Source organism: Apostichopus japonicus, chromosome 23 (assembly GCF_037975245.1).
Source record: "Apostichopus japonicus isolate 1M-3 chromosome 23, ASM3797524v1, whole genome shotgun sequence".
Classification (NCBI taxonomy): domain Eukaryota; kingdom Metazoa; phylum Echinodermata; class Holothuroidea; order Aspidochirotida; family Stichopodidae; genus Apostichopus; species Apostichopus japonicus.
This window is the reverse complement of record NC_092583.1, coordinates 3,347,349-3,371,939: the sequence shown is the minus strand read 5'-3', so window position 1 is coordinate 3,371,939 and position 24,591 is coordinate 3,347,349. Positions and strand designations below refer to the sequence as shown.

At 38.1% G+C, this 24,591-nt stretch overlaps 1 protein-coding gene across 4 annotated transcripts in view; it reads left to right on the top strand.

The window, feature by feature from the left end:
- Window positions 1–1,683: 1,683 nt before the first annotated feature.
- LOC139964452 (uncharacterized) overlaps window positions 1,684–24,591 on the top strand; it is a 60,527-nt gene continuing 37,619 nt past the window's right edge. Inside the window, exon 1 of one of the 4 annotated variants that reach the window (XM_071966017.1) lies at window positions 1,684–2,407. In XM_071966017.1, the coding sequence (XP_071822118.1) occupies window positions 2,347–2,407 (61 nt within the window). In that variant the 5' untranslated portion in view covers window positions 1,684–2,346. Of the gene's footprint in view, window positions 2,408–3,656; window positions 4,111–19,932; window positions 20,595–24,591 lie in introns of those variants that run through there. The other 3 variants (XM_071966018.1, XM_071966019.1, XM_071966020.1) reach the window with 3 other exon arrangements.

Here is a 24,591-nt window from a genome sequence, read left to right as displayed (position 1 = left end):
GTATACAGTTAGTACAATATATGGGTAGATTGCACCATTTCATATGTAGGGAATAACACAAGCTAGAAGGACCACTGGAATTGATAGCTAGATCTATCTAGCGTTAATTCTTTTTACAAAATTACCTCTTTGTCACTTTAGAATGGCCTTTTTCGCTCTCTCTTATTTTATTTGTCTGTGCCATACATTCCAGTGTGCATCAGTACTGTAAATATTTCTCTAGTTATTATTCTCCACTAATTTTTTTTTTCTGGAGACAGTTTGTCCACTTTAGTGAAGCAGAAGAAATAGATTTTTAAGAAAAAAAAACAACAACAAAATGTGTTCTTATTTTCTTATTGTCCTTTGTGTTTTTGCTTTTATTTTAATCCGCATACATTTTTAGTGGCTCAACTATACGACACACATACGACATACGACAGAGACCTGTTTCACATCATTTTTGAGAGCGTATGGAGGGGCATCGGGATCCATCCTCCTCCCCCCCCCCCTCCTGAAAGGTAATGTAGCTGAACTCGGAGGCTTTCCCTTTAGAACGCAAGGTGGATCGATGAAGAACAGAATATTATGAATCATGTTTTGTAAATCAATATGAGCTGGCTTTGTTCTGTGTGTTTATACATGACTTCAGCAAGGTCACTCATGAATATATTCAAGTTACCTCTCAGTAGGGCCATAGCCCCAATTCCCTTCCCCCTCCCCCTAATTTTTCAGACTTTATTCCAAATGGTTTACATTTTATAACAGGTGCAAACAAAGTGTTATACACTGGTAACATTAAGACTTGTACTAGTTAAAATGATGGAAATGATATTGCCACTTAGCCCCCTTACCCAACCAATATATCTCAGACCCTCCCTCCATCCCCCTCCCCCCTCACCCAGGATGGACATCAGCCAACAATTGTGCACCCGTCTCCCCCGCGAGGGGCCTGGGGGTCTTCCCCCAAGAAAACAAACAGACATCAACTGGTACATTCCCAGGCGTATTTAGACAATAAATTTAGATCTAAGCGCAAGGTTGTGCTAAAGAGAAACTCTTTAAATTTTTGTGTGTGGGTTGAACAAGGGGAGTGTGCAACTCTGGAGGTGTGGTCTCATTTGACCTCGACTGAATATTAAACACCCCTTAATGAACCATCCCCCCTCCCTCCCTCCCTCGAATGAACTATTCCTCCACTGGCGATGGGTGGGGCAACCCCCCCCCCTCTGCCCTGAGTACACCCAACTGTACCCATCACCGATATCAATCAACTATTAACCTATCTAGTATATTGGTTTTACCCATTTCTAAGAGTGCTTACCACCATTGTTCTAATGTACGCATTGTTTCACAATCATAGGCTGGATGTATCAGATAACCACTGTATATACCATTGTAATCTACTCCAACTTTGAAACCCTCGATCTAAGTTCTGACTTGGTCTTTGGCCTCAGACCTCTTGTTGTTTATTATTATTGGCATTACCTTATTGTTTCTTATCCCGTCTTATCACTGTTGTATACCGTTTAAGCTCGTTCGTGATATCAAAGATAAATCTTTGCGGATTCTCTTTGAGTTTACCGTACGGATAACTTGACCTTTGACTCGTCATGGCTTCAATGTTATCATCACAACAATTGGTGGCAAGTATGCAGAAATGATAACAGAAAGATACCTTTTGTCAACTTGACACACAACTAGTTTAGAAGCTCCTACCGGAGGACTGAGTTTCAAGATTTCAAAATGGATTTTTGTTTAGCAAAATAATTCAAACATATATATTTTTTTTCAAGACCTCGTACGATTATCACCTTTTACATAGGTACTTTATTCGCATTGGAGACACCATCAAAAGGAATACTGGCAAGTTTACCAAATTTCAGATAGAAACCTTTCAAATCTGGATTTTCTTTTCGAATGAAACTTGACGTCTCTCCTATAAGATAGAATTTATTTGGCCCTCATCTCATACCGGGATCACAACCTCACATTTCATTGGGAAACTTCAAACATGTTTGTGACGTCAATCACCTTACTGAAGAAAAGACAAATCGCAGCCAGTATAATAATTATTCCCACGCATGTGTGGTAGTTTTGTTATTCGTATAACAATAATCTTGTTCCGATCTGAGGCAGAAAAAAAAACTGTAAACCGGCCGCTATAGATGTTACTACACTGCAGGTGCTGAGTAATAAAGATTTCCAAGTTGTAGGCAAGATTTAGCAATGCATTAGCCAATCGAGCCGTAAGCATATAACCGAGGATTGAGATCAAATTAAACATTTATGGTTGGATTAACCATTTCGTTTTACAGCCCATCTCACGTTACTGGATATATATATTGTGATTAAAGAGCCCAAAAAATGGCTGGAGAAGCCACGGAAGAATTTAACCTGCAAGTTCCTATTAGTTCAGATTGGTCAGGTAAGTTTCGTACATGATGTATGACGGGGGTTGGGGGGTTATCATTATTATTTTTATTAATATTATTATTGTTATTATTATTATTATTATCATTATTATTACGATGATGATGGACGGATAAGTGAATGATTAAATATTATTTTCCACAAAATATATAGGATTTTTTTTCCTATGAAGATGTCCGATACTTTTGCTCTCAAAATCGATTTCCGTGTTATATATTTCCTCAATATTTTTATTTGTCCTATGGAAACATTTTATACGTAATCAATTGTCTCTCAGAGCGCTGCCTCGCTTCTATTGCTTGTCCAGAGTTATATGGGCAAATAGGCCGAAATATGAACTTCCAAGAAGCACTTCCCAGACCGTAGGCGGTACGCTCATGGTATTTTCTCTCCCCCTCCCCCTCCCCCTCCCCCCTCTCTCCCTTTGAATTTTGGATCTAAACCTGATTCGAGGAAAATGCTGTTTTATTACATACAGCCTTTAATGTCACTCACTTATATGGTCTAATAACATCATATCATAATGACAGGGTGTATGTACTACGGTACTGTTTATGTGCCATTAACATGTTTCAAATCACTACTTAATTGCCCGATAGTCGGCAATTTATAACTCGTAAGACAAAGGACAAAAACACAAACAAACCATTCAGTTATAGTATTTTCCTCCCAAGGATTTTGAAAATTTCTAGTAAAACATAATGGAAACAGATCCCTTCAGTTTGCATTTGATGTACACTACTATATCAGACCAGGGAAGTTTTGACTGATTTCCATACTGGGATGGGGTCAAACGGGGGGGGGGATTCCCTGCACTATTAGATTGTGATCGTGGGTAAGGGGACTTTAACGTACTCAAAACGGCGCTATAATTTCAATCATTTAACTCGCGCTGTTGCAATGGCCCAGTATTAGACAGGATCAATGTTAACTTATATGCATCGTCATACGCTTCTTTGTGGATGGAATACTACGTAGTACGTAGTATAAACAATGTACTGTAATTGGAATTCACTTCGCAGTACAGGTATATTGATTGTCTTGGCAGTGAATTTATATCCTTATCCCACCCACACCTTCCATTATGCAATGTGAGAACATAAGATATTATTTATGTGTCAGAGCTGCATGCGATCCTTCACAATGCCCTGTACAATGCACCGTACAAATTATTTTCGTTTACGTGTGTGTCCGTGACAACTTTACCACAGCTAATGTCGACACGAGATTCGAAAAATGTAACACTAAGTGAGATGCAAAGGGTTCAGAATGGATCCGTGGAAGATCATGATGATCGTCTTTATGATATTTTTCTACTACCTTATTGTTGCATTCTCTTTGAATGACTTAAAAGTACTAAACAAATAGTAACTCTCTATGCTTTTATCAGAAATTCAACATCATGGTAAACAACATGAACACCTCGCTACTTTATCTCTGCCGGCCGGCTATTAAAGCTGACAGTGTTATTTTTTATTCGTCGACTGCTTTGCGAGCTTCAAGTTCAAGCATCACAACGTTTGATAAGTTACTACGGTGAACTGGCTTGGGTACAACAATATTCAATAGCAAAATAACACATGAAAATACATCGTGAAAATCAACGTTAGTGGAGAGTCGTTAATTACGAAGACTTATTCTGCTTGATCTGGATTTATATTCATCTCGATAGCATGGCAAAGAAACAACCAGGGAATGGTATTGCATTCTTCTTTTTAAATAGGTTAGGATTATATACAGGGATAGGCTACCAATGTCAATGTTCTCCAGTCCGTGTTTCGTTGTGTCAGCAGCACGTAACTTCAAATTACGTGCTGAAGTACTGTCTTCTTGGTAAAGACAGTAGCACTAAGTACTAGTTACCTGTGACTGTAGTGGTAGGGCTATCACCTAGCCACAACATTTCAGTGTAACTTTGTAAGCTGATATTAATAACGCTGAGGTTGTTTACGGTCAAACATAGGCCAACATTAAAGGAACTTCAGCGAACTGTTAAAAAGGGTACATGCTAGTTTAACTTAGTATCTAGCCTCATCTAGGCTCATAGATTCGGAATAGCAGTACCATTTACACTAAAGTAACATTAAATTGAATTTAGTGCTTAGGCCCTAGGCCCTAGGCTAGTCTGCATGCTATCAACATTTACTTAGGCCAAGTCGTTTGTAATAATCTTTTTCTCGCGTGCAAACTGTACATGCCTCAGAAGTCAGAGTCCGTTTCTGCCTACCACGAATGTGCTTGCCCACTGTATTTAACATGCCCGAGGATCTGTCCGATACAAACGTTTTGGACATATCTCCAAAGAGGGGTGTGAACTTATGCAAACCAAAAAATCTTTATTCATCTTATTGTTACAAAAAATTGCTTGTCATGTGAGGTCATGTTTCTTCCACATCAATTAGGGACCGTCTCGCAGAGTACAAACCAATCTAAGGCCAAGTGATTGTTCACTGCGGGAGGCAGGTCTTGAATAAACATTTTGGGAGAAGTGGGCCTAATTGGCAAACCTGATTGGCTTCTTCGCTTTTCTGAAGCAAATCTGCCAAAATCAAAGGAAAACATAAGATAGCTTGGGAGAAATGTGCAAGACCCTAGTATCAATCTAAAGCGTTGCCGCGCGTTCTCTGCGCAGTACAGGAAAAAGGTACGGCAAAATAGCTGTATGAAAAAGAAAGGTACACTGTGCTGTTCATACTAGGATCTTAACAAGACTAACTTAGGCCTAGCAATGGCCCTGCAAGGCTGCAGGCTATCTTAGGCCTACATCATTATGTACAACATACTTTGAGCTAGCCCAGGCGTAGGCCTGTGAAGTGAATATATAGTACTTAACAGAACTACATCTTTTTCTTCAATCTTTAAACTAAAGGTGAAGTCAGACCTTGTCCAGGCTTATGTTACGCCTAACTTAAGTTAGGATTCGCTTTAACTACATGTTAGATTCAGACAAAGTAGGTTAAACCTTAAAGAGTAAAACAACATTGGCCTATATTTTTACTGTTGTCTGTTAAAAGTGTTAGGCTGCACTTTGCACTTACTCTAGTTTACAAGTAGGCATCGCCCATCTTTAGGCCTACTCATTCGTCTCCTTGTATCCTCAGCATCAGCTAGAAGTAGAAGATTCCAAGACTTAGCATATAGGTGATCAAACTGGTCATCAGTGTATTGAAGCATTGTGTCAGTGTGAAAAAAAAAAATCATTCAAAAAGTTACATTTTATGGTATATTTGTATATAGATCTTTGAAAATATTTTAGGAAACTGGAAAGGAATCAAGTTTCTCTGAGGACTGAGAGTAAACAGTTTACTATTTTTATATGAATCTGGTGCTGTCTGGTGACTAGAGAGTATGTTTTGCTGGTACTTTCCATCAATTGTTTATGTATTGACAGCCTAGGAGGAATATCAGCTAAATTCTAGTTTTATCATGGAAAACACCAGCTTTGGGAATAGCTTTTCAAAAATGTTACAGCACTTGGACAATGTGTCTTCAGTGTTGGTCAAAAAAGAATTGAATCGTTGGGAAACCTCGATGCAGCCTGGTTTTGTGTCCCTGTTTATAAGCAATGGGGACACAGGCACTCAGGAACCTGGGAGACAAACTGTAAAATCCTGGTCAAATATGTCACTAACTGACCAAGACAACCATAAAATTTGTTAGTATCATTCTCCAATTAAAAGTAAATAAAGCATTGCATGTGTAGGCCTATTCTTCTGTCATGACACCTAAATTTGGTCATATTCCTGTCTATCTTGATGTTGAGGATATAGATGTTGTTTATCCGTAAAGTTGAATGGAAATGATCTTAGCTGTTCGCGCCCGAGAAAGTCTCAATGGACAGTGTGTCTTCAGTGTTAGTCACAAGAATTGCATCTGTGAAAGTTTTGATCTAACCCTCTGTTATAGTATTGTGTACTGTATGGTAACCTAGATACCATCTCTTCACATTATGTATACATGTGGAAGCTTTTGTTTCAAGCAAACTTCACTTTTCTACTGTACATAGTCAGCTAGCTAGCGAGCTGAAAATGTAAAACGCTCTGATATGGAAATTAAAACCAAAAACAAACACGATGAAATTTGTCCCCTCGAAGTCCAACCCTGAATTTGTCGCAGTCACCTTCCTGTCCTTCTCAATCATGTAAATGTTGAAAGCTTACTAGTTATGCTGAATTTGAGCCACTTCTGAGACTGCGAAAAAAAAAAAAAATTAACCTGAGCCCACATATCTTGACACTTGACTCCAAGTATCTTTAGTTAACTGATAAACATACCTGTTTATGTAGTGAATATGAATGTTAATTACATATTTGCAACATATTTAAAGAGGCTGTGTCTATTGGCATGATGTACACATGTCCTTTTCTTTCTCCCTACATCCTGAATACACAAAAACTTTGGAGCCTTGAACCTTTTGCGTTAAAAAGTCGTCAAACTTTGCCTTCCTGTTGATTTGGAGAGAAAGTGTTTGGAATGCATGTTTCTGTCATGAAAGCATGAAATTTGAGTTGTTTATATTTTTGAAGACACTAATAAGACATTAAAAGACATTTCATACACTTAAAGTAGCAGATCAATTTCAGCTATTAAACCAAAAAACAAAAAATAAAACAAAACATTTATTCAGCGTTTGAGTAAGTGGTGATACTTGGCATCCCTTCTAAATCAATCAGGTTGGAAGTTACCTTTTTTAAACCGTTAACCACAAATTTTTTAGGAAAATTCCATGGTTTGCGGCTTGCATCTCATGTCAGTTAGCAAATTTTGTCGTCAGAGTTTGAGCTAGAAGAGCTCAAAAGTTTAGCATAGTGCTGCCCAACCCATCAGCCAGCTTTCACTGTGGAATCTTCTCGTTTCACCCAAGATTTTCTTAAATGCCTTGAAATCACCTTCAATCCTCCAAATTTTTAGACCATCTGTAGTATATTTTGTCCTCTTCAACATCCAAGTATCAAAAAGAATGGTGATGGCTCATAAAATGCTCCAAAAATCAATACAGTTGAGATCACTTTAGAGCTATTTTCCGACAGTGGTGAACCTTGCAGGCGGAATGTGCCCTACTCTAATTGTGGTGCGATACCATGTAGGATCATAATAATAATACTTATTATAATGCGCACACACATCATGACTTCTGTAAATCAGGTTTTGCGTTATACATACCCATCCAAAAAAACCTACTTGGATGTCAACTTTTGAATGCTACGTGAATCGAAACATTGAGATTCTTAAACTTCAAGTTGTAATGGCGAAATGCCATACTGTACATATACATGTTGACTAAACAATAGACTGCAGATAATAATAGGTGGATATTTGTTGATTTAGGCAGATCAAACAACCACAAACTTCATAGTGGTCTGTAAGATACAATTAAGGTCATTTCCTCCCATTGTGTACTAGAGTTCTGAGCTGATATTGTGTTGATTAGTTTGCCATAGAAAGTACTCAATTCCTCTCTTTGTATTAGCAGTGACTTTGACCTATGATGAGTTTAAAGCATTCCAAATCTAAATGCTGTTCTGCTTGGGTTAATACACTACTTACACTGTTACCTTGATTTTTGTGGTTGTAACCCCCCCCCCCCCCCAAAAAAAATTGTCCGTGGTTTTGCACTGAAGTTTATAACACACAAACATGGATTGTGTCTATCCCAAAAAAAGAAGAAAAGTATGCAACATTTTTCTGTTGTTCCAAATACTTAACCTCAATTCCATTCAGCATCAACTCCTAACCCCTGGTTTTGACATCCTAGGGCAAAGCTTAGTAGCATATATATAACAAAAATCCATCATCTACCTACTGTAGACACATGTCGTCTCGTTTCAGAATGGGTTCCTTTTTTTGTAAGCATTTGGAAGTCCTCCATCTTTGGAAAGAATTTTCTTTCTTGAACAAATAACTCAGATCAGAAGATGGTGTATTAACACCTCTTCAGATCTATGCAAGCCTCTTTTGATAATAACTCAATACCACATTTGGAATCATTTCAGCGCCTTGTGAAGCCGATTTACTTTGTAAAGTGCCTTAGAAATATACTTGATTTGGCCTCAAAAGCTTATCATGCCAAGAGTACTACTGTATTATAGTCCAGTCAGTCAGTTTTCCTTTTTCTTGTCAGCTTTGCAGCTAGTCAGTCTCTTGTGAACTGTTAAAGAGGATTAAAAAGAATAGTACTACCTAGTAGTACTACCCCTATCAAAAGTGTCTACAGGTCGGTGATCATGTTCACTTTTAGTTGAATGGTTTGTCAATAGTAAAGATGGGTAGGGGTTAGGAGAGGGGGGAGGGGCTGGAGGGGAATGGTGGCTGAGCAAAGGATACTTTGTCTCTCTGAAATGAACAACAAAAATTCCATGTTTTTGGGGAATAATTGATAAAGTGTCTTTCTGGTGGACCCTCTGGTAGATCCAGTCTTCAACAGTCTTCAGAATGGAGTACTGTTAAGTGGTACAGTTGGTGAACATGTATTAAAACAAAAGAAAAAAAAACCCATAAATTCATCTTTGTCACTGTGTATTCAAGAACTATAGGGTATTTTAATTGCAGTGTCGTCAGAAAGTTCTTTGAGTAAAAAACGTCATTCTGTTCATTATTCTTACAAATTTCAGAAATATTTGAAAAGAAGATGTATAGATATATATAGTAAGCCTGCATTCCAAGTTAATTCTCATCCATATTCTTGCCTTTAAGTGGTCATTGCATCTTTGACAACACAATTAACAATTAGATATATAGCAAATTTACTGCTCTTTAAGTCTTAAACTTGGTGTGCCCATGTCAACAATGACAGTAGGTAAAATTTGTAGAATTTTGTAATGAGAATTTGTAATGAGTTTCATTGAAACAAAGCATTCATGAAATCTAATACTGATGTACTGTTGTTATTTTAGTTGGAGAGTTAATGTTTTCAATATAAAGATATTGTAATTAACAAATTCCCCAATCAATGTATTAATATTTTAATCTCTAATTTTCAAAATGGATTAACAGGGTAAAGAGATAATTATAAAAGTTAGATTACAATCATGTCCATCGTCGAGTAAAATCTTCCCAAACTTCATCCGTGATATGGATATGTCCAGATAAACATCCTGGTGACAGTCAAACGATCAAGATATGTTTTCTCATAAACACAAAGATAAACATGAACGTAAATACGAACGTCATCTCCTAGACAGAAATCTAGACAGAAGTTCTACTCTGCAGTCTGATATTTTCCTTTAAACAGAACCACCTTGCAGTGATATTTGTGTGTTGTATCCTACCATATACAAAAGCCATAACTTTCAAGTGTAGGCCTTTAGAAGTTATGTTGTCAGAGCTTTGCCTAGACCTAGTAGCTATAGACAGGCTATGTATGTAACTGAGGATGTGTCACTGAGATAGCAACAATTTCACCAAGACTTTTTATAAGCCTATCATCGATCAAGGTTCAGCCTTTACCAAATATATATTGCAAACTTTTGAACCTGACAGATCTTCCTCTTTGAAAGTTTTATAATTATTAATGTTTTTATTTGTTCCCTATCTTGAGTGCTTCCTTTCATACTATTAACAATGGCTGGTCGATGACTGATGACAGTGTTGATAACATGGAGGTTACAGATTTTTCTTAAAAGAGCTATCCTGTCACTGTTGTGTCATTGTCATTGTCATTGTAATGCCATTCATATTTTAAATTTCAATTGAAAAGATGAAAGAAATTTCTGGCTTAGAACTGCGGAATCGAACCAGTGAGGTCAGGGTTATAAGGTTTCTGGGTTTCTTTTTAGCCATAAATTTCTTTGATCTTTTCCATTGTGTTATTTTCCCACTTAATTTCCATTGTTCATAATTTACATGTAGAATTCTAGTTCATTGGAAGTTTAAAGGTTGGGATAACAGTCTAATCATGATATATACAAATTTGATTCTTCCAAAATCTTCCCCAAAGTTTTGATATCAAGCAGACAATATTAAGTGATAATCAGTAATTATATGCCACTGCACATGGTACTATTGAGGTCATCAATAGTGAAACAAAGGCATTGTTTGTTGCCGGCATCAACCTCTTTTCAAAGGGAACACATCCTTCGTACATCAAGCTATCCATCCTTTTAACACATCCCCCTGGTTCAACGATGCAGCTTGGTTATGTTCTACAAGGCTGTAAATATAAATATGTAAAAAGTTGGCATAAGTTAGACTCAAACAGGGCACAACATTTTCTGTAGGACAATTTTCCTCGGTCTGCTCAGTTAATATTTTTCGCGAAAATGTCACGATGATTGGTTTCAAATCAATGAGCTAATAAGTAGTTACAGTCAGGGATGTAGCCAGGGTGGGAGCATTGGGAACGATGACTCCCCCCCCCCCCTCCCTCCTTTGAGTACACAGAAAAATAAAATGTTAACTTAAAGCAGGAAATATCATTATAGCCCTCCTTTTCAGGTTGAAGGAAGCTAAGCAATCCTTCTCAATCTTTCCCCTGAAAGTTTGTCTGCTACGTAATACGATACTCTTATGAATGTTTATTTCCTGCAACGTGGGAGGCATTTTGGGCCAAAATTTTCTTTGTACATCATGGCGCTCTGTTAAGTGTAATAATGCCTTCTTTGTGAGAAATGCCCCTTTTAAAATTCTGCTCCCCCCCCCTTTCAAACTTCTTGCTACGTCCCTGGTTACAGTTACTATACCGGGCCCACCTTCAGACTCATGCCAGCCTGTGCTTTAAGTGGAAGTACATGCACAAGGCTGTTTATATACATATATATATGTAAAAGTTGGCATTGGTCAGACTCGAACAGGGCACAAACTTATTTGTGGGACGGCATTCCTCAATCTGCTCAGTTTAATTCTTGTTGCTGTATTATGACAAAACTTGACGACATATGTAGCATTTTGAACGTTTTTCACTCTGTTCCCATCAGTAGACTGACCGACGCACCTTCCTAATGGAAACTGCAGCTTACTGTATATTTCTTAGCGGGTGGGCTAATTTGGAGCGTGTTCAGATCGTGTCAAGATGACCGGGGAAGGGGTGGGGGGTGGGGGGGGTTGTGGCAGGAAGCACTCAGGTGGAAGTTGGGAAAGAAGGAAGTATGGAATTTGGGGAAGAAAAGGTCGCTGTGACTTCTCGGCTGGTCTCTGTCGTCTGGCCGTATCATAGCTCATTGAAGCAGAAGGTAGACAAACACAACATGGCTTTGTAGTGGCAGTTCGACAGGAAGGAAATCGTCTGGCAGATTCTGTAGTGTTTGTGGGTCAACATCCAATTATGATGCGTATAAGTTGGGTCTATGCGGTTGACAGTGGTGCAACTGCTGTACTACAGTGTCATGTGCTGCAAGTTTAGGTTGTCAAGTTTAGCGGATCAGCGGTATATTAACTAAACTGGAGTGGGCTGTCTCTAGTGTAGGGTCAGGTTTGATGGTGGAGTCAATCATTTAGCTGTTTGTATGTTGCAAATCAGCTGTGCAACTAATGTGGGCTGTGGTTTCTTTTTAAAGGACCTGTATCCCAATAGTGAAGAGGGGGGGGGGAATGCTGCTCAAAAAAGGTTTGCCGGTGAAGAGTTTCAAAAACCTTCCGAAATTGAATTTTGAACATTTCTGTGACAGTTTTGGAATATGTTTTTTTTTGCAGGCATTCTTTAGTTGGTGACAAATCATGTTTTAGTCCATGCTTCATAGTGGTCACCTGAAGGAGGTCGTCTTTTATCGAAATACGGTGTAATGAAATGGGGATGTTGGTCTTTTGCTTTTAGTTATATACTCACCCTCTTTAAATGGAAGCTCAGGAAGTTAGTTTAGTCTATGTATGTGGGTGATACAAAGTACCAACCTGCACAGACACTTCTCATGGGTATAGAAATGAAATCTTAGACAGTACTTTTGAAGAAGTACTATAGTTGTGGTTGGGTTGAGATTAGTGGATAAGATGGAAAAGGGGATGTGAATTTATGTCATTAGGATCAGGTCATTCGAAAAGTTACCGGTTCAGAATGTTTTCGATATACATGTCTTCTGTGTTGATACCCAAGGGCTCTAGGCCTGAACTCATACTTGTTATTATTATTTATTTTTTTAATGCTCATTTCTTATTTGTTTACTTCATATGACAATGAACAGTAACAGTAAATACAAACAGTGCCATGTATGGTTAATTTTACCACACTAGCTAGCAAATTGTAGCAACCAAATGTCTCCCCCCCCCCCCCGCCCTCTCCCATTGTTTATCAAATTTTACACACCTCTGGTCATAAACCACAAAGACATTTTTTTGTTGTATCATGTCCGTCAAACTGAGTTTTAACTTTTAAGGTTTGAGTGTCAGATCCAGTTGTTGCCCACCAGATTTTTATTTCCAAGACCAGAGCTGTATGCTTTATGCATCAACACTTTATTGCTTTGAAGTAAACCAACACTTTTCTAAACTGGCTCCCCCCCCTTTAACTCATTTAAAGTTTACTCCAAAGAACTAAAAAATAAGTCCATCTGACCAGAGGTGTGCCTTCAGTCTTTCCCATTGGAGCGTTTCCGCTTGCTCTTTCTTCTCTACTCATGCATGAGGGAGTGTCTAAATGTGTGAACTCTGCTGCACTGGGAACCTTTTTAGACTTTCCCAGCATTTTGTATACCATCGAGCTTAAAATTTCTTTGCCTCTTTCTATTTTGCTCATTATTTTCTGGTTTTGAAGCTAAACTGTGCAAATTTTTACCCATGAGCTGTAAAGGTCTCTTAGATCTGACATTTCATACAACAATCAGATCATTTCTGTCAAGATATTTGAATCGTCGGCACAAATATCGTCTACAAGATATACTGTCCATATATATACATATTCGTTGAAAGATCATAAATTGTGTCTGTTTTAGAGAGAAGTTAACATCTTTTTAATGGGACAGAGAATGTTTGATCTCATTTTCAACACGGGTAAGTCGTTTTCTTGATCGCAATGTCTTTTGAACTCTTTTCGCAGTACTTTTTGAGTTTTAGTAAAATAATTATCGTTACATATTTAGGATCATCCGTCCTAGTTTGATAACATTTATGCCTTGTTTAGAATTGAATACGCAATGGGGTGTGAGGATTTTGAAAGCTGGCCTCAGACGCTTCCACATTTGAGAACAGGTGGTGGATCAGCATCTTACAAAAGAGAATAATACCAATGAGAAAAGGTCACGTTAATTGCTTATAAATCAATTAATAGCTAGTTACAGTACCATACCGGGCCCGCCTTCAGACTCGATGCCAGTTATGACCCGAGCTCTCACATTAAAGTCTTGATTTCTGTCGCAGGGTGGACATGGTCGTTTCCCGAAAGAAAGATCACAGTTTGTGGGTTCACTCTACCAAGTTGATCACCCTTGCGGTGTCAGAACCCCCCCCCCCCCCGGTTGCGTTTCCAAATGTGTGAACATTGCCGCATAATGTTACAGGCAATGTGCCACGTTCAGAAGAGTTATGTACAGTATTATGTAAGTATGATGCAGAGGGAAGCAAACGCATAAATCAAGCAGGAACTTATTTAAACCAAACTTTGGGAGGAAGAACTTTTGGCTTTGACCTTGTGACCTTATGTGTGTACAAACCTTTGCACTTTACAATTAACTGAGTTTAACATTCAGCTGGCATTTTATAAAGACTCTCACTCAAAGGTTCTCAGTAGGCAACCCCTAGGCCAAATCCAGTCCAGATTTCAATTCAGCCCACAATCTGGCACTTATTCAGCCCACATTCTTGGCACTAATTCAGCCCACAATCTGGCACTAATTTAGCCCACATTCTTGGCTCTAATTCAGCCTGCAATCTGGAACTAATTCAGCCCATACTCTGGTACTAATTGGGTATGCCTGGTCCTTAAGCCTTCAGGCATTCACAAGAGTACCCTTGCCACCTTATCTCCACTTTGCTCAAATTTAGGAAACTAATGACGTTGTGGTTCTCTTTGGGCCTAGTTTGTACCCTGTGCGTGTGTAAAGCAGATAAAGTAACTAGTGTAAAGTAAAAATTGTCAAACTGGATGGGTAGGGCTCTGGAATTATTTTTGGAAGGTACCCCCCTAATCACTATCCAACATTGCTGGTTGAGAATGGGTGGGGGGCGGGGTGGAGGTGGGAGGGGGACTGGTATGTTCTGCGGACAATAACTACCAGCTACTTTTTCTTAAAACCCCATGCGACATCGGACACATGATTATTGAAAAAAAAGAAGGAAAAAAAACATGTTTGTTCCGAAAAGTTGTGACGTAAAACAATATAGCAGGTGATATACATTTTAATTTTTAACCCAATATTGTTTGACAAAAGAGAATAATTGGAAAGGACATTAGGAGAGGATATTGTGTCATGAAGTTTGAAACATGAAGATCTTCAGGTAACTTTCTCTCTCATATTAATTACCAATGAGTGAGAAGTTTAAACAGGATGCAAAGCTTTTTGCAATGTTCATATGTTTTTGTTTAAATTTACCGTCAGAAAATGGTCAATTCTGTTCTGCCTAGTTTATTAAGACTCCTGTCGATGCACTGCACAACATAATTACAATGTCCATTCAAAGCAGTGGTCAATAAATGTGACCTAGTAAGTTATTGCTGTTATTTCCTGACCAGGTTACCCTCTATTGTTGTATATGATCTCATCTGTAAGATAGTACATAGTATAAACAATCTAAAGAGTATAAAAATTGTTAACAAAACTGCAGATAGCCTTTGTGGGTAAATGTGTGTGTATGTATACATGTATGTATATAAATATACTGTAGTGACATGTATATTAAGTTCAGTAATAGCAGTATAGTGCTCAATACAACTGGTGCAGAGCTACATAAACACGCTATTCCATCGCGTTGCAACTCAGAGTTTCAAGCACACATTGATTTTCACTGTATCGATCATCAGGCAACTGATTATCAGCAAGTTTATACATGTATATATATTTTAAAATTTTGTAGTGAGTTGGAAAATCCATCACAGCGGAAAAACTTTCAGCCTCCACCGGGATTCGAACCTGGACCTCCCGCTTCTATGCGGACACCCTAACAAACTAGGCTATGGACGCTGAGTGTATGTCTGCTGATTGTATGCTGATTGTAAATAATATATATGTACATTATATATATACTGATAAATATCTATATGTGTATATAATATAGTGGGAGGTGACATTGGATAGTCATCAGTATTCTGATTGCACCCGTAATATGCTAGAGAGTTGGATAATGGTCAGTGGCATACTTCCTTCAAGGAGCGTTTGTTTACTGCCGACCACAAAAGCATTGTCCCTATCTGTCACATTTCATTTGTCCAACTTGACATTCCTCAAATGTCTGTGAGTTAATTTGGAAGATCCAAACTTTCAGGGTGAAACAAATAACAATTTAAAAAAAAAAAAGAAGTTTTTTAGCATTGATTAAATTTGAAAGCCATAACCTAATTAATGATGACCTTACCTTCAAGCAAATTTGACATGTACATGATATGTTCACATTTTCACCGAGTGAATGAGTTATATACCAAGTGTGCTTACTGTATAATTTGTAGGACCTCAAAACTCACATATCAATCAATACAAACCTTTTTGTCAATGGTTTGTGAAGTTTTCTACACAACCATTCTTCCCTCAGCCCCATCCTCTCCCCCTTCCCACCTAAATATCTGATGCTGATATTGCCACTTTTTCTGCTCCTCCCACCCCTACCCCCCCCCCTCCCCTTTATAACTGTACCAGTCTTTATCCCACAACACACTTTAGGCAAAAATATAAACAGTTAAATCTTTGGCTATCTCTCTCACTAGTCTTGCAGACCTACACTGAGTCTACCCAGAACAAGTTTTATCCCAGTTTTGTAAAGGTTACTCTCAATTTATTCTTCTCTTTGATGTAATTCTGTTACACCTTTTTCCTTTTTTATCAATGAAAAGGTTATATATCCCCCCCTCCAAAAAAAAGGTCAACCTTTGTTTTGAACGGGGAGGGGGGGGGGTGAAACAGAATTCTTAATTTGTGTGCTTTTTCAAGCGGTATGGAAGGAAAGTAAAGGTCGTACCATTCTTTTCTGATTTACCCATTACTAACCGCTTGTAACTGAAGGCGAAGGCCCTGTTACTGTGCAGATGACTGAATCAAGGTTATAGATTACCTAGCTTCTATTATTCTGCAAACAATATTAGTGTCAAAATGCCTTCCCTTCCAACAAAAGAAGAATCACTCCATTTTTAGAAGGGGTTCAAAAGCCGTCATGCTTGGCTTCTTTAGACATGGTGTGTTGCCCTGATTTTGTTTGCCCCCCTGTACACTCTCTCTCGCTCTTACTCTCTCTATTTATTTCAGCAGTGCACTTCAAAAAGGTAAAGGTGAGGTGTGTGTCATAATTTATGAATATAGTTATAAAAAATGGCCATTAATCATGAAGGATTTTCTGGGAAATAGGTACAAAGTAAACAGAAACCATTCTTTGGGGGGGGGGGGAGGCAGAATTTTAAGTCTTTGGTTGGTTCCAAGTCCAAGAGAAAAAAAATAAAAATGTGAGGGTTAGGAATATGTTTCCATAGCTATGTAGATATTCAAGATATTTATCGTTCACATAAGTGTCAAGTCTCTGGAATGTCCCCTGTTAAGGCTGAATTGATGATTACATATATAGGCTCTTCAGTATAGGCCTAAATGTAATGTTCCATTGAACTTTTTACATATTCTAAACCCCCCCCCCCCCAAAAAAATGAACTTACAATTATACAAGCAGGTCAGCATCAATGTCCTTTAAAAAAAAAATTGTAATACATTTAATAATATGTCATTTTCAAGCTGTAAATTCAGATGTTTACCCTCTGAGGAATTGACTCAGTGGCACACTATATGCTTGTTACTTTTGTTAGACTAGATACTAGCTGTTGAAAGGTTCATTTTCTCAAAAATTTTGCAAAGAGTTATATAGAAACACAACCGGGACGGATATCAACCGTTTTTCGGGATCTAAAACATATCAAAGTGATTGTTTTTAAACCTAAAGTCATCCTTTAAGGTTTCAAGTTGTGTCCATGAAAATAATTTCATAAAGTTTTCTTAACCGTAGAAAAATGTGATACAAAATAAGTCGCTTTTATGTTGAACAGCTAGCAGGCTAATTTTGCCCGCCTCCAATCTTTTCCTCTCTTCCTGCTAAGTTCAGTCAGTGGTTCATCTCTGACAGTTTCATTTTAAATATATATATTAGTAGGATGTCCCATCATAGTACCTCTAACTACACTCAGCTAGGTCCTGTGACCTCAAAATTATATCACCTTCTCAAATTTGCCTTCCAGTCCAGAATTAATTCTAGCCAGAAGGACAATCGTATATTTATGTCACTGTACGAAATTCCTCCCTACCCGAGTTTATCAATGACAAAATACCATAGATTTTCTCTCCCCAACTTGACAGATTTGAATATTTGTATACTATAACTGTACATGTCTGTGTGTGTGCAGTATTTTTGTTGAACCCCCTGTAGTACAGTAGGAGTGGGTGGTGGGTGATGAAGGGATACTTTACCTGATTTTGTGAACCAATTATGCTATACACAGAACCCAGATATAGTTTGTAATCAACAACTAATTGTTCAATAGGAAGCGGGTGGGTGGGCAGTTTGACTGACAGTGTTGAAGCGTTGTCGGGATTGAGTTTGCAGAGAATTAATGACCAAATATCCTCCCTCCTCCCATCCCCCCCCCACAACAAATAAATAACCATTCCTCCATCATGTATGTTTTCACCCTGAAGGGCCAATCTATGATATGATACTGTACATACTTGGTTTACCCCCTATTGTATATACCAAACTTATGACAACTGTCACAAAAGTTTGGCATGGCTAATGGGATAATAATAGATGAGGCCTGGTGTTTCCTTGTATGACATAGTGATATATAACTATAGATAGGAAATTTTCACATTCTATTGCTTACCTTTCTCCATTTAATTTCCTTCCTTTACAAAACCTACACTTCCCATTTTAATACTTGCCTGTCATACTTACCAAAAACAACAACAACACCTGACCAGACGAGGAAAAAACTAACCTGACATAAAGGCATTGAAGACTCGCCCCAAACCGTGTGCCGCCCTGTGAAAAAATTAACTTTCCGTTGCTTGCAAGTGAAGTTTTTCTCTTGTCGCTACAAAATGCAGACAGTAATGAAACGTAATACCTTGTTATTTTTTAGCTGGACCTGAGATGTCCATCGCTGTATCGTTTGTACACTGTGCTGTGGGTATTGAGCGCAGCTGTATGTACTGACTGTACACTGGTGTCTAACTACCGACGGTAGCAAGCTGTGTGTGTGTATTTTCTGGGATCGATGGTGGTGTCTAACACATCTATTGCACCTCATTCGAAACTAGGTCAGATACCGGCTTTAGACGTTTCTTTTTGAGCGAGTCTTCACACCCTTTAACTGACAAAAAAATGTTACCCATTCTGCTTACACATATCGTTGTAGCAGTCCCATAATTAAATATTTTATAAGCAAAATCTAACTATTTACACTTTTTTTCAGGGAATAATTTATCTGGTACGAATATTGCACATTATATTTAATAAAATGTTTTTCAAAATAGGTAAATTTTCTAGACAAGTGCAAGCATGATGGCAGTTTTTATATGCAGGAACGGTGGAAGTGTTTTATAAGATACAAACGAAAAGTTCAGATCCTTCAATAATGTTACAAAAACTTTATCACGCATCAAATTATTCCATTTTTTCAATATTGACCGAGCCACACATAAGATCCATGTTTCGTTACGTTACCTATTTCATTAAGTAGACTGGTGATAGACAGATCTTTCCAAATGTCAATCTCTGCCACACCCTCGGTTTTAATGAATCAGGTTTTTTTTTCAGTATCCACCCCAAATTTGCCCCGGTACTTACGAACAAGTTTGCATGCAAGGGACTTGTGACCCCCCTCCTGGTCCTACCCACGTTCCACTCTGTCTTTGACCATGAAGTCCGAACTTTCCCTGCCCAATCGTAGTTCATATCGCGGTGGTAACGGACCTTCATTTACCGGAAGAATTCCATGTCTATATTACGAATTGGTTTGTTCATGAACCCACGTATTAAACTTGCCTTTTTTAATTTGTAAGTAATTGTTGGTTATTACAATACTGATTAACTTTTTGTTTATACAGTAGCTGTATCGGTAATATTGCCTGTACAGTTTAAAGTTCCAGCCACACACACAAAAAAGACAAAAAAAAACCCATCTACCTAAATATTAAGAGTACAATTCCTGATTTTCTCATTTCCCAATATAGGAGGCTACAAGTTGGGTTATGCAAAGAGATTTGGGTGGTAGTTACACAATTAGGATCCGTTTGATAATCTCAGCTCTATTCCACCCAGTCCGAGTGGACTTGATTACATACAGCTGTCAGTATTCAAAGTCTCAACAGGTACTCCTCCCTCTGTGTGCCTGCATACTACTTACAGGTACAAGGCAGAGATTAGCTTATCACCCTGGTACACAGAGCCCTGCTGCAGTGATAGTTTACTGTGTTGTGTACTGTTCTTCAATGTGTACATTGATATCAGCATACACCACACACAGTACTGAACAAATCAGTCAGGAATAAAAAAAAATAACTCTCAGCTGGTTTTGTAGGCAACCAATCAATTGGTTTGGATTCTGCTAACTTTGCAGAAAATCTGCCGAATTGGGATTGATACACACAGTGAATGACAACTGTTTTTGATGGTTTGGATTCTGAGCTAGCTGTGTGTGTGTGTGTGAATAGGAGTCCTCAGCAGGTGTTTGAACTAGGCTGTCATTGCACGAACACATTTACAAAACAGGTTTTATTGTATAAGAAGAGACATTGGTGTGTCGGTCGTCAAACGTCGGTGTCGTATTTCAAAATGCTGCTGCATTTGCATAAGTCCTATATCTGATCTGTTTGCTGGGAGGGTTTTTCGATCGAAATTTTTACCATTCAGGAAATTTTTGAGGCTTTAGGACTTTGTGAAATACACTATGCATTAACACCTCTCTATACAGTAGGAGTAAAAAGGTTGTATATATCATTGAGAAGGACTTATACATAAAGAGTTCTGGGACTTGAGATCTTTGAAAACTTTACTCTGGACTAAACTGAAAAAGTGGATTAAATTTGGAGATTCCAACTTACCCTGACTCTTACCAAGGTATACCAACAAAACTGGTGAAGTACAACTTATTTTGATATTTCTTTGGAATTTTTTAAATTAAGTTTTATTTTATTTCATTTCATTTTTTAATTTGTTTTAGTATTTCTTTGGTTTATGTTGAAATGTTATAGTTATTTTTTGAAATGGAAAATCCTTAGTTACTTAAATTGGCATGATTGGTACGTACCCATGTCCAACAGTATTGATTGAAAGTGATTGTCCCAATTATAGAAAATGCTTTAATTTCTACTTTTATTTTTGCCATGTCAGACAATTCGTTACATATTGATCTTTCAGTGGTGTAGCTGAAATCCAAACCTCTGAGAGAGAGGGGAATGGTGATATAGTTAAGATTTATGGGGGGGAGAGAGAATGGGTGGGGGAAGAACGGGTGGGGGAAGAACGGGTGGTGGAATGGGTCGGGGGTGGAACAGGTGTGGGGAGGAGTTATGTAGTCAAGTATTTACAACTTAGGCTAAGATTTCTTTTAAATACTACCTTTTATGCAATTGGGGGAAGGGGAGGATGGGAGTTGGATGGAAGAGTTGGACAGACTTCATCACAAAATTAATTTAATATTTTTTTGATACAGCTGGCCTCCAATCAAAGCTAACAATAGTAATAAGATCATTCAGTGGGATTTATTACATGGTGGATTATTGTTGCCATGTTTGAGCTTAAAGCTATATTATGCCTTCCTTTATAAAGATACCCAAAGGGATGCCTATCATGATGGCCTAAATTGATCTTATACATAGTTTTGACCGGTTCCCTACAATCATACTGTTATGATGAGGAACTTTTTCTCCACTAAATTTTTGTCCCTTGGCAAAGAATGAGCAAACCAAAAATGTTTTGTTTATAAAGGAGTCAACAGAGGATGAAACATGCATATCTACATAATAATAGTGACTTATAATGCATGCATATCCACCCGGAAGGGTGCTCGAGGCGCGGAAGAGGAAGAGAGAAAAGCAAGCAAAAACGAATGAACAAAAGGATATCTATGCCTTAATTGTGTTGCGTATTCCCTAACCACATTCTGTTATGTACACAACAGCCAACTATACACATGTTGTTGCCCTTGCACGTATCCGAACAAACTGAGCCGCTATATGGAGCAAACACAGTGTAAGACTTGTCTGCGAATCAGATGCTTAAAACAAGTTCTATTTGCTATAGAATCCATGCCATTGGGGGAGGGGGTTGGGTGGGGGAGGGTTGCCTTTGTTCAACTTTTCAATTGTCATTCCAAATAAAACTATGTTAAAGCAAAACATGTAGGTTATAGTGAAATTCTATGTAATCAGTGTCCATTACATTTACAAAGCTCTGTTTAACGAGAACAGTTGTAACCTGCAATCTTGGATACACTCCTCTCTTCATTCACCATCCTGATGACTCTATGTGATGGTTTGATGATTGGAGACACATACAGTAGCTGATCCTATTTCCTATACCATGTTCTAAGTGGCATGCATGCCTGTCGACTTCAGTACATCAGTCAGCTGTACGTAATAAGATTGCCTCTCAGCAAAGAATAACATCTTTGTTTGATATCGTCCTTAAATGGTGGGCGGGGTTTAGGTGGGACTGTCTGCCCTAATTAGCAGACAGCGTCAATGTTCCTGACTCTCTCCCAAGGTTTTTTTGCTTTGTCTTTTTTTCCCTTTTTTTTTCTTTGTTTTTTCTTTCCATGCAGCAAACAGTATTAAGTTTGCTGTGTAACAGCATCTTCCATTAACATAGTATGTATATACTTTGACTTCGATAATTCTGTGTATAGTTCAACATTTTAATTATATGTAAGTGAAATTGCTTGCATAAGTACAATCAGAATTCTCATTAAGAGTGTAAAAAAAAAATGGGTACTCAATGTCATAGGCGCCTTCATCTTTAGTAAAGACCGAACAATTTATGATTTACAATGAAAGATGTCTCTGAAGGAGGTCATTGTGACTTAAAAGAACAATGGACAAGAATTTCCTCATAGTTATTAACAAAGGCTTAACAGTAAATCTATATATGTATATAGCAAGGTCATTTCTCCTTAACACATCTGCTTTAGCAAACAAAAGAAAATCTTAATTGCAGATTAAACCATTTACAATACATGATCATCAACGGTCAAAATCTCAAGCCCCTAAGACTACAGTATGTCCTTCAAAGTAAGGTGAAGATTTACAGTTTCCGCCCAGCCTTGTTACAAAATACGAGGATAAGCCACTCACATTTGGTTCATACTCCTGTACGATATCGGTATTAAAGTATGTAGACTCCAGAATGGTTTCAGTTAATGTGTCACGAATTGATTCAGGCTCTTAGCCAATCAAAATAGATTACATGCAATCAGTAAACCATATCTGGTGTTTAAGGGAATGATATTAAAGGGTGTGAAGACTCGCGCACAAAGAAATGTCTCATGCCCGGTAATCTGACCTAGTGTCGATTGAGGTGTAACAGAAGTGTTAGACACCACCACCGATCCCAGAAAACACACACAGCTTGCTACCATTGGTAATTAGACACTAGTGTACAGTCAGTACATACAGCTACGGTCAATACCCACAACACAGTGCACATAGTAGCGATGGACATCTCAGGTCTAGATAAAATATAACAAGGTATCACGTTTCCTGACTGTCTGCATTTTGTAGCGACAAGAAAAAAACTTCACTTGCAAGCAATGGAAAGTTAACTTTTTCAGAGCATGACATGGGTGACCAGTATCTGACTCACTAGCATTTTTGGAAGCAATACTGACGACCTTTGACATCCCTTTCTGTTTGCTCAGCGTTGCATATTATTTTCTTATTACCCACATAATTGATGCTTTTTGTTTTGTTTTTTTAAACTTCATTCATGAAAACTTATTGCTCATAGGACCATAATGGCTTTTCTGTACCCATGATTATCACCAAAAGTTGAGTGAGGGAGAGGGTACCACCGACAGGAGTACAGGACCTCTTCCCATTACAGTATGTTAGGCACAAAACAATTTTGTAGTTCGATGACGGCATTGGTCCAATAAGTTGATTGGTTGTGGTTTTTTGTAACTCGACATTTTTACTCGATTGTGTTTACCGTTCACTGACTGCATTGGTGCAATTACTTGATTACATGCTGTGTTATTGTAAGTATAATTATGACCCTGTTCTATGTTGCCAAAGTTGCGGGTATTCCCCAATGTTGATATGGATGTACAGTGATATTTGAGGAATACGTGCAGGAAATACAAAAACAAAAAATCCTATGTTTGAGTTTTCCATCATTCGATTGAAAGTTGAAAAGTTGGCTGCTATCAGTCAATGATGAGAGACGCTTATCAATCAAAGTGGCTGGATATATTTTTTCTCTCAACCCCCCCCCCCCACATCCTCTTTCACTTCATATTTGACATGGTCTCCTCACAAAGTGAATTGAAATGAAAGAAAAGCAAAGGGAAAAGAATCTCCAAATATTTATATAATATTTATATATATTTTGCATTGCATAAGTTGCCTTAAACTGCGATTTTCCCTCTTTCCCCGTTACCACTAGCCTTAAAGTGCAAACTTTTTGGGGTAACATTTCGAGACCTGTTTTACTGCCTGTTTTATTGCACTCAGTTTGACCAATTTCAGCATCTTTCAGGACCCAAAAATTGTCAACTGGATAATCAAGTTAAAATGTGAAGTAAAGGCTTTTCATTCTGCTATTTGTGTTATTCAAGTGTTGTTTACATTCGTTGACTGTGCAAATATCACTGGGGGGATCTGTGGTCGAAGTAGGTGCATAGCACACATTTTGCGAACGATCGGTAGCAGAGAGCGTGAGTGATACATCAAACGATGCATAAATCTGAACCATTGTGTGTGGATTTTTTCAATATTGGGTGTGCCTCTCTATCTCGAGTGGGTGGGTGTATTAATTCACCGATTATCAACAATCCTAACTCGGGAGACATCCCTGTTAAAGAAAAACACAGGAAAGAGTCGGTATAGCTATAAATATTCAACTGTCGGAGGGCTG